Source organism: Octodon degus, unplaced genomic scaffold (assembly GCF_000260255.1).
Source record: "Octodon degus isolate 3935 unplaced genomic scaffold, OctDeg1.0 scaffold00021, whole genome shotgun sequence".
Classification (NCBI taxonomy): domain Eukaryota; kingdom Metazoa; phylum Chordata; class Mammalia; order Rodentia; family Octodontidae; genus Octodon; species Octodon degus.
In genome coordinates, this window is record NW_004524597.1 from 12,981,804 (window position 1) to 12,995,258 (window position 13,455).

The 13,455-nt window shown below is 46.8% G+C and overlaps 1 protein-coding gene across 6 annotated transcripts in view; it reads left to right on the forward strand.

The window, feature by feature from the left end:
• Window positions 1-13,455, forward strand: part of Txnrd2 (thioredoxin reductase 2) — a 65,856-nt gene that overhangs the window by 24,506 nt on the left and 27,895 nt on the right. For all 6 annotated transcript variants that reach the window (XM_023711606.1, XM_023711602.1, XM_023711604.1 and 3 more), the window contains exon 8: window positions 2,964-3,034. In XM_023711606.1, coding sequence (XP_023567374.1) covers window positions 2,964-3,034 — 71 coding nt within the window. The remainder of the gene's footprint in view (window positions 1-2,963; window positions 3,035-13,455) is intronic.

Genomic DNA, 13,455 nt, shown 5'->3' on the forward strand with positions numbered 1-13,455 from the left:
AGGAGAAAAAAGAGAGTTCAGTTGGCAGGTTCTCAAATGAATGGGTTGTAGTGTCATTGGAACTGAATTGGACATGCTCCTATTTTGGAAGCATTTTTTTTTGGTGGAACCAGGAATTAAACTCAGGCCCTTGCGCTTGCCAGGGGAGTGCTTATTCTGCTGAGCCATCTCCCCAGCCCCACCTCTAATTGATCCTGTGCATCTATTAATAGCTTCCCATACCCTCCTCCCTGGCCCCTGGCACCCACGTTTTTTTGTTTTTTGAGACAGGATCTTACTGTATAGTTCACACTGCCCCTGAACTCACGATATAGCCCCAGGCTGGCCTTGAACTTGTGGCCATCCTCCTGTCTCAGCCTCCTGGGTGCTGCGATTACGGATGTGTACCACCATGCCTGGCAACCCACAATTCTATTTTCTATCCCTGTGATTTGATTATTCTAGTTGCCTCATATAAGTGGAATCATACAATATTGTCTCTGTGCGGCTAGATTATTTCACTTGACATAAACTTCTGCAGGTTTATCTGTATTGTAGCAGGTGTCAGAATTTTCTTTTTAAGGGGGTCCGGGGAGATGGCTCAGTAGGATAAGTGCTTGACTGGCAAACACAAAGATCTGAGTTCAATCCCTGGTTCCGCAAAAAAAAAAAAAAAAAAAAAAAAAAAAAAAAAAAAAAAAAAAAAAAAAAAAAAATCCTTTTTAAGACTGAAAAATGTTAGCAGTATGTGCATATACCAATTTTATATACTCAATTTTTTTTTTTTTTTCCGGAACCAGGGATTGAACTCAGACACTTGCGCTTGCCAGGGAAGCACTTATTCCACTGAGCCATCTCCCTGGCCCCAACTCACTTTTTTTGTTTGTTTGTTTTTGCGGTATTAGAAATCAAACTTGGGACCTTGTGCATGCCAGTCAGGCCCTTATGCCACTGAGCTGTTTCCCCAGCCCTATGCCCACTTGTTCTGTGATAAATATTTGAGTTATTTTTTCTTTTTAGCTGTTATAAACTGTACTTCTGTGAACATCCACATAAAAGTTTTTTGTGGTGTTTTATTTCTCTTGAGTATTCTCTGAAGAGTAGAATTTCTGTTTCTTTTTCTTTTTCTTCTTTTTTTAAAAATGTATTTGGTACAGGGTCTTACTATGCAGCCCAGACTCGTAGTGATCCTATTTTCAGCCTTCCCAGTGCTGGGATTACAGGTGTGCACCACCACACCTGGTCTTGGTGGCCAGCTCAGTGTGCCCAGGGGTGGGCCTGGCACGGCATGTGGTACCAGGGATCAAACCCCAGTCCCTGTGTTTGCCTAAACAGGACTTAGTCTGTTGAGCTATCTCACTGGCCTTTTCTTTTCTTTTCTTGAGACAGGGTCTTATCACGTCATTCAGGCTGGCTTGACCTCACTGTGTAGTCCAGGTTGGGCTACATTTGTGGTGATCTTCTTGCCTCAGTCTCTCAAGTGCTGGGATTACAGACATGTGTCACCATTGTCTGGTTTCTTGAACTAATTTTTGAAAAGTGCTTACTCTTTTTTAGGTGTGGCCACTGAAATCTACTTAGGCAACTGAGTAGTGAGCAAAGGACTGGGGTGTTCCTAAATACCTAGAACTGCAATATCTCAACCTGTGCTGAGGGCTTAGTGTGTGTGTGGGTGTTCTTCATACTCTTCCTTGGACTTCACTTCCTGCTTGTGCAGAGATCAAGACCAGTGTGAGGTGAAACCTGGAGCCTCCTCAGTCTTCCCTGGAGTGTGCGCAGTCCAGTCCACATGCATGGTTATTGGGATACCCAGAAATGTTAGAGCTCTTCAAGCCCCATGACACCTCATTTCTCAGTTTTGCGTTTTAAGCTTTTTGGTGTATTTGTTTTTGCCTTACCTATTATCACTGCAGGTAGCTATAAAGTTAAATCATGACATAGGTGGCCCCAGGGAGAGGCTCCTAGTGCTGGGCAAACTGGAGTGAGATCAGAACTACCAGGTCAAATGCTGTGAGTCCCTGGGCAGGAGGCTTTGAAGGGCCTAACTCTGACTGCCACTTCCTTCCTGTGCTTGTTTTGGAAATGCAGAGGAGAAAGAACCAGTGGAGAGTGAGTGCCTCCAGTCTCAGAGGGCCAGGGGGCCTGTCCTCTGTCTGCCAGGCCAACAAGAGCAGCTGCTAGAGGGACCCTGGCCACTTAGAGGCTTCGGGTGGCTGCCTGGCTCTACAGGCAGGATGACACAGTACCATTGTGTAATGGGTCAGGCTCCTGGTGGTTCTCCTTAAAGCCCGTGAAGGCCACAGTTGCTCCTGAGAGCCTCGTAGTCACATTGGCTCCTTGGAGGTACTGAGCAAAGTTGTACCTCCTTCCATAGAGTAGGCCCTGTATAGGGGTCCTGGCCTACCAGTCTGTTCTGTTCAGATTCCTGAACTGTCACAGGGGGCCAGCCGTGTGTCTTCTGAAGTTTCTCTGCCTGCCCCAGGGCTTGTTCTCTGGGTCTGAATCAAGATCAAAGAAATTGCCAGGTGTATATCTGTAATCCCTAGTACTGTGGAGGGTAAGGCAGAAAGATCACAAGTTCAGGACCAACCTGGGCAATTTAACAAATTGGCTCAAAATAAAAAAGGGGGTGAGCATGTGATTCGAATTAGAGTACCCCCCCCCCACACACCAAAAAAAGCCAAGGACAAGGCCTCAGAAGCAGACAGGAAAGTTGCTACCACATCTACCTGGGAGGGCCCTTGCCAAGGCATGCTCAGTACTTACCTTACAGGCGGACAGCACACCAAGGAAGATACAGAGGGACACCTCTGTCCTCAGTGAGGCCACAACCTGAAGACGAGGATGTGGGGCAAAGAAGCTTTGTCCACACGTGGACTGCGGTGGTTCTGTCTGAGTTGTTTCTGCAGAAGAGGCATTTTGAGGAAGTCCCTGAGACAGACCAGATGATCGTCGTGTCACCTTGATGCTTTTGTCTTTGATAGATCGAAGGTGCCTTGGAATACGGGATTACAAGTGATGATATCTTCTGGCTGAAGGAATCCCCTGGAAAAACGTAAGGCTGCTGTGTGCAGAATGGGCGTCTTCCTTCTCTTCACCACTGCCCACTTCTGCAGACATCTTTCCAGTGTCTGTAAAAGAAGGGAAGGAAGCTGGCTCTGTGTACCCCTCTGCAGGGATGTTGACACTGCTTCCCATGGCTGTCTTGGAAGGGATAACATGGATGTCACCGAAGTGAGCCAGCCATTTAATAGCTAGGTCGGTGGTCGTCCCTAGAGTTCCCAGTAGGTCTCCTTAGAGACATTAGGAGGGCTTCAGTCAGATGTCCCCAGTCGTCTGTCTTGTGTATTGAGATTCCCTCAAATCTAGAAAAGGCTCCAAAAGCCTCAGAAGCCACAGCCCGGTTGTAGTAGGGATACTGGCAGCGGCACACCTATGCTAAGTACGCTTGCTTGCTCCCAGAGCTGGGCCTGTATGTACGACTTCCAGGTTGCAGGGCCCAGGTCTGCCACCAGAGAGCAGCAGAAGCTTGGCTGCTGACAGTGGTTGGCCGCCGCAGGACTTAGCCACTAGGAAATATGGTGGGGCTCTCAAGGGACGATCTCTGAGAGTTCCGGGCCAGCCTGAACTACATAGTAAAATCCCATCTCAAAAAAAGGAAAAAAAAAAAGTGTGTTGTGTGCATGTTGGCGTGTGTGCTTGCATGTGCAGCTGGGGAGTATGTGTGTGTTACATCGTTTCCCACTTACAACAGTGTCTAGTCTTGAATCCCTTGCTTGGTTACCCTTCATCCTTGAGTGAGCATCTCAGTATTTTGCATCCCTACCCATGCTTCAATAAAATCCTTTGAGGGCTGGTAAGATGGCTCAGTGGTCTAAAGCACCCACTTAGAACAAGCTTAGCAAAAGCACAGGGACCACGGTTCAATCCCCCAGCACCACATGCCAGCCAGCCCCGCCCCCTGGTGGGCTGAGCTGGCCACACACACACACACACACACACACACACACACACACAAATAAATAAATAAAAAATTAAAAAAAAATAATCCTTTGATATGCATCTATCTACACCTTCACTTTACCCCATTTATAGTAAAATACACGTAGAACTTACCATCTTGACCCAAGCTTGGTGGTACATGCCCATAATCCCAGCACTCTGTGAGACTCAGGCAGGAAGATTGCAAGTTCAAGCCCAGCCTGGGCAGCTTAGCAACCTAGCAAGACTGTCTCAAAACTTAAGAATTTAAAAAGATAGGAGTGTAGTTCAGTGTGAAAACCCTGTTCAATCCCCAGCATTGAAAAAAATGGACCATCTTGGCCTTGGCCTTTCTAATTGTACGGTTCACTGATATTAAATGTTGTATAATCATCACCATCTCCAGAGCTCTTCATCTTTCCCACCTGAACTTCTTCATCCATTAACAATAACTCTTCATCTCCCCTCACTTCCAGCCCTAGAGCCACCATTGTCTTTTCTGCTTTTATGAATGTGACAATCTCACTACCTCCTAGTATGAGCACATAGCTTTAACCTTTTGGGACTGGCCTATTTCACTAGCATAGTATTGGCAAGGTTCCTCCATGTTAGAGCACGTGTCAGAATTTCCTTCCTTTGTAAAGCTGAATAATATCATACTGTTTGCATATATTTTGTTGGGTTTTTTTTTTTTTTTGGGAGGGTTGTTGTTGTTGTTATTGTTTGTTTTGTGGAACCGGGGATTGAACTCAGGCCCTTGCACGTGCCAAGGAAGTGCTTATTCCACTGAGCCATCTCTCTGGCCCATCACAATTTGTTGATAGCGCATTTTGTTTACCATTCCTCCACCCATGGGCACTTGGGTTGCTTGTACCTCTTGGCTGCTGTGGATAATACAGTTGTGAACATAGGGGTACAATACAGTTTGGTTCCTACTTTCAATTCTTTTGTGTATAGACCTAGAAGAACAATTGCTGGGACTTTTTGAGACACTGCCAAACTGTTTTTCCTAACAGCAGCAGCAGCAGCAGCAGCATCTTGAGTTTGCACTGGCAGTGTGGCCAAACTCCAGTGTTTCCAGCGTCCCTCCCAACACTTGTTTTTTCTGGTCCTGATGGGTGAGGTAGTTTTATACATTCTACATAAAGCTAGAAGAGTCTTTTCCTAGAAGTAGAAAATCTTGTCAAATGATGATGACCTTCAACCTCACCACAGTTTGCTACAGGGTAGCTGCACACTGTCCTGTGTGCACTTTCACCTGCTTCTCCTTGTCCCTCCGTATCTTGCCATCAGCTTCTTCATCAAACACCAGTGGCAGCACATACTTACCATCCAAGCCTGGAGTCTGAAGCAAGAGGATCACAAATTTGAGCCATTTGAGCCTAGCCATGGCAACTTGGTGACACTTAGTCTCAAAAAAATAAGTAAAATTAAAAGGGCTGGAGATACAACACAGTGCTCCCTGAGTGTAATCCTCAGTACAAAAATGTAAAGTGGGGGCTGGGGAGATAACTTGGCTGTCTAAGCACCTGCCTGGCAAGTGCAAGGACCCTGGTTCTACACCCTAGTACTACATGTACCACTCAGGCTATGGAAATTGGGCATGGTGGTGCATGCCTGTAATAATCCCAGCACCAGGGAGGCTGAGACAGGAGGATCACTATGAGTCCAAGCTGCACAGAGAGACCCTGTACCAAATAAGTAAATAAATGATTTTAAACCAGTGTTCAAAAATGTAAAATGGAAAGGAGTCTCTTCTAGTTCTTGTGCTGTAGCAATGGGCCCTGATGCGTTCAGGGCATATCAGCCCCTCACTCTCTACAGCTGAGCTCCTGCTCACGCCAGTTTGTGTCTTTCTGTCTGCTGTCTTTCACCAGATTCTCAGATTGTAGTTTGTCTTTTGATATCATAATATTTTTTGCAATTCTTTATGTATTTATGGTATTGGGAATTGAACTCATGGCCTCTTGCATGCCAGGCAAGCACTTTACCACTGACTTACACACCTAGCCCAAAGTTTTAATTCTTTAGGTTGTCAAATTCATCACTTTTTTTTCCTTTATGCTGCAATTCTAGGTTATCTGGATGTTTTTGGCATGCTTTGGTCTGGTTGGTTTTATTTGGTTATTTATTTAGTAGTACTAGGAGCTGAGCCCAGGGCCTTACACAACTAGGTAAGTGTTCTACCACTTAGCTACACACCCCAGTGCCTTGTACTTTCATTTTTATTTATTTATTTTCTATATTTAAGACAGGGTCTATAGGGTCCACAGGGTCTCACTACATAGATCAGACTTGTAGTGATTCTCCTGTTTTCAGCCTCCCAAGTGCTGAGATTATAGGCATACACCACCACACCCAGTCTCAATCCCCATCTGGGGGCAGGGCTGGCATGGCATACCGGGAATCAAACCCTGGCAGCTGCGCTTTGCCTAAGCAGGCGCTTTAGTGCACTGAGCTATCAGGCTAGCCCTTACTTTTACTTTTTAAAGTTTTTTCTATTTATTTATGTTTTTGAGTGGGTAGTACCAAAGATTGAACTCACGGGCCTTTGCATTGAGCCATAACCTCCGTTTTTTGTTTTTTTGGGTTTTTTTAGGCAGGATTTTGCTAAGTTGTTCAGATAGGGCTCAAATTTATGATTCTCCCACCTCAGCCTTCCAGAATGCTGGAATTGTAAGTGTGCACCACCACTCCTGCCTTGATTTTTTATCTTTGAGTGTCTGCTAGATTAAACACACTCTAATCCTGTTTACTATAATCAGTCCATCTTTTTGTGTATTTACTGGCCTTTCTTGAAACTGAGTGTCTGTATGTAGGTATATGAGCCAAGCTCCTGTGTGTGTGTGTGTGTGTGTGTGTGTGTGTGTGTGTGTGTGTGATTGGTTTGGTACTTAGCTTACTTTCTGTCCAGTTGGTTTGTCTCCTTCTCTTATCTTTTTCTTATCTTCCAGCTGGTTTGTGTATTAGAGATGGGATCCTGTGTTATACATGGAGCAGATTTTCTCAGCTTCTCATGTCTTTTAACTTGTGTAATGTACAAATGGTTTTCCTTTTTTTCCATGTAACTTAAATCTCTTTTTATAGCTAATGGCTTTTAGATTTATTGCATGTTCAGAAAGGCCTGTCCCACCTCCAAGAATTTTTTTAAGTCCCTGTATTTTCTTGTAGGGCTTCCACAGGTTGGATTTTCCTCTACTGTGTCTCCTAGGGCCAGTTGCCATTTTGAGAACCACTGGGGTGTCCCTGCTGAGTGACAGCTTGGCCCCTGGTACCTATCTGAGAGGTCCGTGCACACTCGGGGCCCCCAGTTCTGCCTCTGGCCACCGGAACTGATGTTTTTGAATCCTTTTGGTTTCCTTTATGCTGATTTCCCTTGGTGGAATTTAGACATGCTTTCCCAGCTCTCCGTAACTCTATGTGCTGGACCTGTCTTGAGATAGCCTTGAGCGTGTGGCAGCCGAGGAGGCAAGGCCTTGCTCTGCTTCTCTGCCAGGCTGCAGCCTCCTGTGGGCTCAGGTTATTATCTTGGCCTGTCACAGGGCAGCATTTTCTGAGTTCTGTGCCTGCACATTTCTGGGGAAAGGGACCCCATGTGGGGGATACACGGTGGTGAAACCTAGGGAGGATGTAGGACCAGTGGCCAAGATCTGGCTCTTCTGGTCTGTGGCTCAAGGATTCCTTCTCTGTAACTGCGTCATGGGCAGCCCGCTCAGCCAGGAAGACATGGCCCCAGATATTTTGGTCAGGAAAGAAACTGCAGTGTTTATTTTCTTCAGAACAAAAACATTTAGGAGATTTTTTTTTTCAAAAGCTCTTTAGTTTAGAAGGAATCTAGGTATGTTATTGTTTAAGGAAAAAAAAAAGTGTTTGCAATGTATCAGTCACCCGTTTAGTTCTGAGCATGATTTATGTGAGGAAATGGTTTTTTAAAAATTAAGCTGGAGATATATCCCTGTACGATGCTTCTGTGAAAATGCAGCTTTTGTCTGACGCTGTTAATGCAAGTTGTAACAGTGTAATACGGGAGTGAGTGTTTACATGTTACATTCCTCTGCAGCAGTCAAAATAAGCCCGGAGGGTCTACAGTAGCATTTCTGTATTTTATCAGCTTGGGCTGGGGCTGAGGGGGAGGCCTCTGCTCACACTTGGAGGGGCTGTTTCTGCCAGATTTATTTGCCTTATAAATATTCCCTGTGTTTATTTTAACTCGCCTTTAAAATGGAGCTGAAATTAATATGGACCCTAGGGCTGGCCCTCTGGCCCCAGAGTGCCTCCTGGAGTCAGGTAGTGACATTTTGACTGCTTAGGCCCGGCCTGGAGGCTGGTGGGCCCAGTACACTGGGGCCTCCCCTGGCAGTAGGCACTGAGTCTGCTGGTTGGCAGCTCTGCTGAGGATGTGTCCCATCAGCCCAGCCGATCCCTGATGCAGTCTGCCAGATGCACCCAGCCACCTTGTCTTTCTCCATACATGGGCACAGGTAGCAGCTGTGACTTTCAGGTGTATCTGTGTGGGGCCCAGAGACCAGTAGTTTCAGGTTACCCCTGAAGTGAGTTGGACCTAGGATGGTCCCACATTGCTTTAGCCTCCCAAGGCTAATGCACGCTGCCTTTGGGCATCACATGGGAAGCCTCCCTTTTCTCTTGGCTGGCATCAGGTCTCAGGGAGCCCAGACCTAGACAGGAATTGTGCCTGAGGCCTGTACATAGAAGACAGAATTAAAGTGCTCTCTTCATTGAACAGCTGGGTGCCAACCAAACAAGGCCACACCTGTTGGTCAGAGGAAGCTCAATGCCTCTGTGAGAGAGCTCGTGAAGGTGACCAGCCAGTGTAGAGAACCCCCGGGAAGGCAGCATGAGCTTGCGGGTGGGTGGGAGGGGCCCTCAAGCCTCAGATGCTCAGGGGACATCCTGGATGCCTTAGATGCTCAGGGCCAGTACGGGGCCCAGGTTGACAGCTGCTCTGTCTCAGCTGTCAGCGTTGTGCCTGGCTTCATTTCTTTTTCTGTTACTCTTGTTTCTTTATTCCTCTATCAAATCCCAAACAGGATAAAGAACAGGGGAGATTCTAGAGTAGGGGCAGCATTCCCTGGGGAGGCAGGAGGAGCCCCTTCAGGAGGACGGGGCAGTGGGATAGTGTAGGCAGCTGTGCACCCCCAGTCAGGGAAGTTGGGGTGCTGAGGGGATGTGTAGCTTTGCAGGACTGAGCCATTCTGTTCTGCACAGCGAGGCTTTGAGAGGTGGGGAAATGTGAAGGTGAGAAAGGTGAACTTACTCCTCAGATTTCTTTGAGGAAGCAGGCATGGGGTTGGGATTCAAATGCAGCCCCCAAAATCCTGCAGGGCAAGGGGGAGACCTGAGGAATAAGGAAGATCAAGGAGCTGAGCTCATGGTCAGTTAGGGTCAAACAACAGTCCCTTCCATGTTGAATTCTGCTAGGCAGCATTAATTCATCCCAAATTATAATACCACTCTCCCTGCCTCATGAAGCCTACCAAGCACAGAAACTGCTGGCTACCAAGCACATCCTGCAGGCAGCCAGGATGTCCCCCGAGCATCTGGGCTGAGTGGGCTCAGTCCACCTGTCCGCTTCTTCAGCTGCTCCAGCAGCCCAGCAGTTTCTGTGCTTGGTAGGCTGCATGCAGCAGGGAGAGTGGTATTATAATTTGGGATGAATTAATGCTGCCTAGCAGAGTTCAACGTGGAAGGGACTGTTGTTTGACCCTAGAATGAAGTCTCAGAGGCCTAGCCAGGTACCGTTGTTGTTTTTTTCTCTTCCTAAGCATAAGAGGGACAAAAATAAACTTTATTTTAGAGAGAACCACAGCTGTTTATTTAGAAGTGATTGCTACTTACTAGTCTCATTTTTTGTATAATTTCCACATTTCTTTGGCATATTGTCCCATGTCTAACAAGAGGAGAATTAACCATTTACCTGGGACTTGTTTTCCCAAACCATAAAGCCTGTCTGCCCATCTGCCTGTGTGCATCCCTGAGACTAAGACACTACAGGTCCAGGGCCCTCAGGGGCACCAGAGGTTGGTCAGTGCAGTCTCCACCAAGCCCAGCATTGGGAACCAAAGTTTCAGATGGGGCTGGCAGGCCTCTGGCAAGCCTAGAGCCAGGCCTCATTGGGGTGGAAACCTCCCTCACTCCCCTACCCTGTGCTGCCCACAGCCTTGTAACCCAGATGGCATTTCCTATGTTAGCAGGACTGCCAAGGGGTCAGGTGGTCCCTGAGACTGTCACTTGTATGGGTATACTTTCTGGAGAGAAGATCAGGGCCTTCGGGCTCCAGAAGCAAATGGATGGCTTTTTAAGCCGATGCTTCTCTGGCCTGTGTTATTTTTTTTTATTTTTTTTATTTTTTTGCTTTCTCCCCTGTTCTGATTTTGAACAAGAAAGGCTGCCCTGTGATTAGGTTAATCTCATGGTAGTTATACCTTCCTGGAAAATGTTGTACACCAAAAGGCAAAGAGTTGCCTGGAACACACACAAATTTGGATTCATGGCTTGTGAGGTACAGAATGACAGCTTCTCTGTGGGTGGGCAGATACTGGTTTTAGGGGGTTTTGTTTTGTTTTGTTCTTTAGTACTAGGAGTTGAACCCAGGCTCTTGAGCTTGCTAGTCCTTTTTTAATTTTTATTTTGAGACTGAATCTTGCTGAGTTGGCTGGTTTGGCCCTAAACTTGCTACCCTGCCTTGCCCTCCCAAGTAGTTGGGACAATCAGGGTCTTTGAATGCAGTGATAAGTCCAGAGCTTCTAGCCTCCAAGTGTGCTGAGCTGGTCCCCTGACTCCTGTCAGAACCACCCTACTCCTCGTAGCTGCCATGGCTGGTGGTGGTTGCTGCACCTCTGTAGCTGGAATGGTGCCACTGGCCTTGTCCATCCTCCCACCCTGTCCAAGCTGAGCATGGTCTGTGGAAGCCTATCGGCAGTTGACTGTCTTCTTGAACTCTCTGCTCCTTGTGACTGGAGTCTTTGGTGTCTGTCCTTGTTTTCTCTCCAAAATTTTTACATTCCAGTCAGTTTGAAGGCAGTTCTCTGAGTTCTTATAGCACACATTCTTGTAAGAATAAACATTCTCATTATTTGATTAATTGGGGGGAAAAGTAAAAATCAACAGTGACCCAAAAAAAGCATTGTTCATAAAGACAGAAGGCCAAGAATTATGTTGGCACCCAGCAGGATGAGAGCTTTTGTTGAGAGATTTCAGCTGCACGTGTAGTCAAGGAAGCCCACTTAGAAGTATGCCTGGATAGTGGCCACCTTACCCACATGTGCCCTCAGTCAGTAGTTTGGAGCTGGCACCTGTGAAATGGGAGCTTCTTTCTCCCAGTGTGTGGTCCAAGGGACAGGTGGTGCTGAATGCATCGACGGCTCTGAGGACAGAGCTGTAGTCCCCAGAACCCCCACTAGATCCCTATGTAGCTCTGGGGGATCAGCACATGTAGAATAAGTTCTTTTTTCTTTTTTTTTTTTTTTCTTTTTTGTGGAACCAGGGATTGAACTCAGGCCCTTGTGCTTGCCAGGCAAACGCTTATTCAACTGAGCTATCTCCCCAGCCCGGGACTGGCACATGTAAACTGCAGAAGTAAACTTTTTATTTTTCTGAGACAGGGTGTCATTATGCAGCCCATGCTGGCCTTGAACTTGCAGTGATTCTCCTGCCTCAGGCTTGTAAGTGCTGAGATTACAGATGTGTGCCACCACACCCAGCCAGAAACAAACTATTTTGCCAGAATCGAAAGACCATGTTGTTTTATTCTCAGCAATGGAGAAAGGCTAAGAAAAGGCCCAGTATACTGTCCTGAACCACTGGGGCTGCCTCCAGCCATTCCCTAAGGAGGGTCAGCAAGTAGGCTCCTGGACAGCAGGGAGGCCCCTCTGGCAATGGAAGGGCCACACTGGTGTCACTACCCTAGTGCCTACACAACTCAGCAGGATGCAGAGTCTTGTTTTGTGGGCACCACTGGAAGCAGAGAGCAGTGGACACTGTGCATGCTGACAGTTTCCCCAAGTGGCTCTGGCTCTTGGGGCAGGATATGCACAACAGCTGAAATCTGTTTATACTTTAAGTAACTTGTAATTTCATATCCTACAGGCTTATGCCTTTCACCGTATCCATCAAATTCAAAGAGAGTTGTTATGTACTTATGGAAATGTACTTTCATGTACATGCCATGTATCTGTGCCTCCATGTCTGTTTCTTAGGCTCTGCCAGCCCTGCAGAGGTCCTGGATGGCATCTCTGCTCTCCTGGTCTCCTTTCAACTTCTCACACACTTAGTGGGGTTGTGTGGCTGCCTCAGACCAGCGTGTGCCCAGCCAGGTAGCTTTGTTCCATTCCCAGCTCCTGAGGAAGCAGCACGTCCCATGCTTTCCACAGGGCACCTATAGTATTTTAAGGGATATGCTGCTTCTTTAAGTGGAATTATATCATTAGTACCTGCCGGGATTAACACTGACATTGGGCTTGTCTATCCTTCCATCTCCTCTTCTTGCTCAAAGGCAGAGGAGCAAGTGATCTGATGAGCCCACCCACGTGTAGCCACCCCGCCTGGCAGTTCCTGTTCTGTTGCGGTTTGAGCCTTCTTGCATGTGTGTATGTGTGTTGCCTTCATGAGTGTGTGCACATGTGTAGTCATGAGTGTGTACATCACATTTGTGCACAAAAGTGATGTTAGTGTGTGCCACACATTGTGTACTGTATGCCCAGGAGTATGTGTATTTGCATTCACACAGATGTGTGCAGATGTGTGATGTATATGTGTGCCTATGACTATGTGCATGGATGTGCCTGTCTGGCAGTGTATGTACATGCGTGCACACTCCTATGGAATGCAGTGTTGACCACAGGATAGGATTTACACTAAGAGTGGATTAAAAATATAGCTCAGTGGTAGAGCAATTGCTAAGCATGTGCAAGTCCCTGGGTTCAGTATTCCTATCACAAACAACAAATCAAAAACTCCTAGGGCAGATATTTCTAATGAATCTCAGCATCCTGTGCCCTCAGTTATTGCTTCATGGAGCTGGTTCTCCTGGCCCTGGGCCCAGCTCCAGGGCTGGACAGGCTGCATGGGATTTCTACCCTGGTTTTCTGTCATTCACATAACATGCTTTCCCAAGGAAACCCGTCCCTACCCCTAACTGGTTCCCTCACCATCCTGCAAAATGTTTCCCTGATTCTACCCTGGCTCTGGGAGGCCCACAGGGTCTCAGAGCAGAACTCAGTGCAGGGCAGAAAGAAAACTATGCTTCTCCTAATGGACGTTTCTTGATACATCTGCAAAATCCTGAAACTGCCTGGTTCCTATCTTGGGACAGGTGCTATTTGTCACTGACCACATGCCCTTCATCACCAGGCAATTTGCTGATTCAATAATATTGTTTGTCATGTTGTATTTCACAATTGTAGTCTCTGGGAAGTGGGCTTTGTGTTTTTGGGTGACCTATTTGAACAGTTAGCCTCGGTACTCATTAGCTGAGTG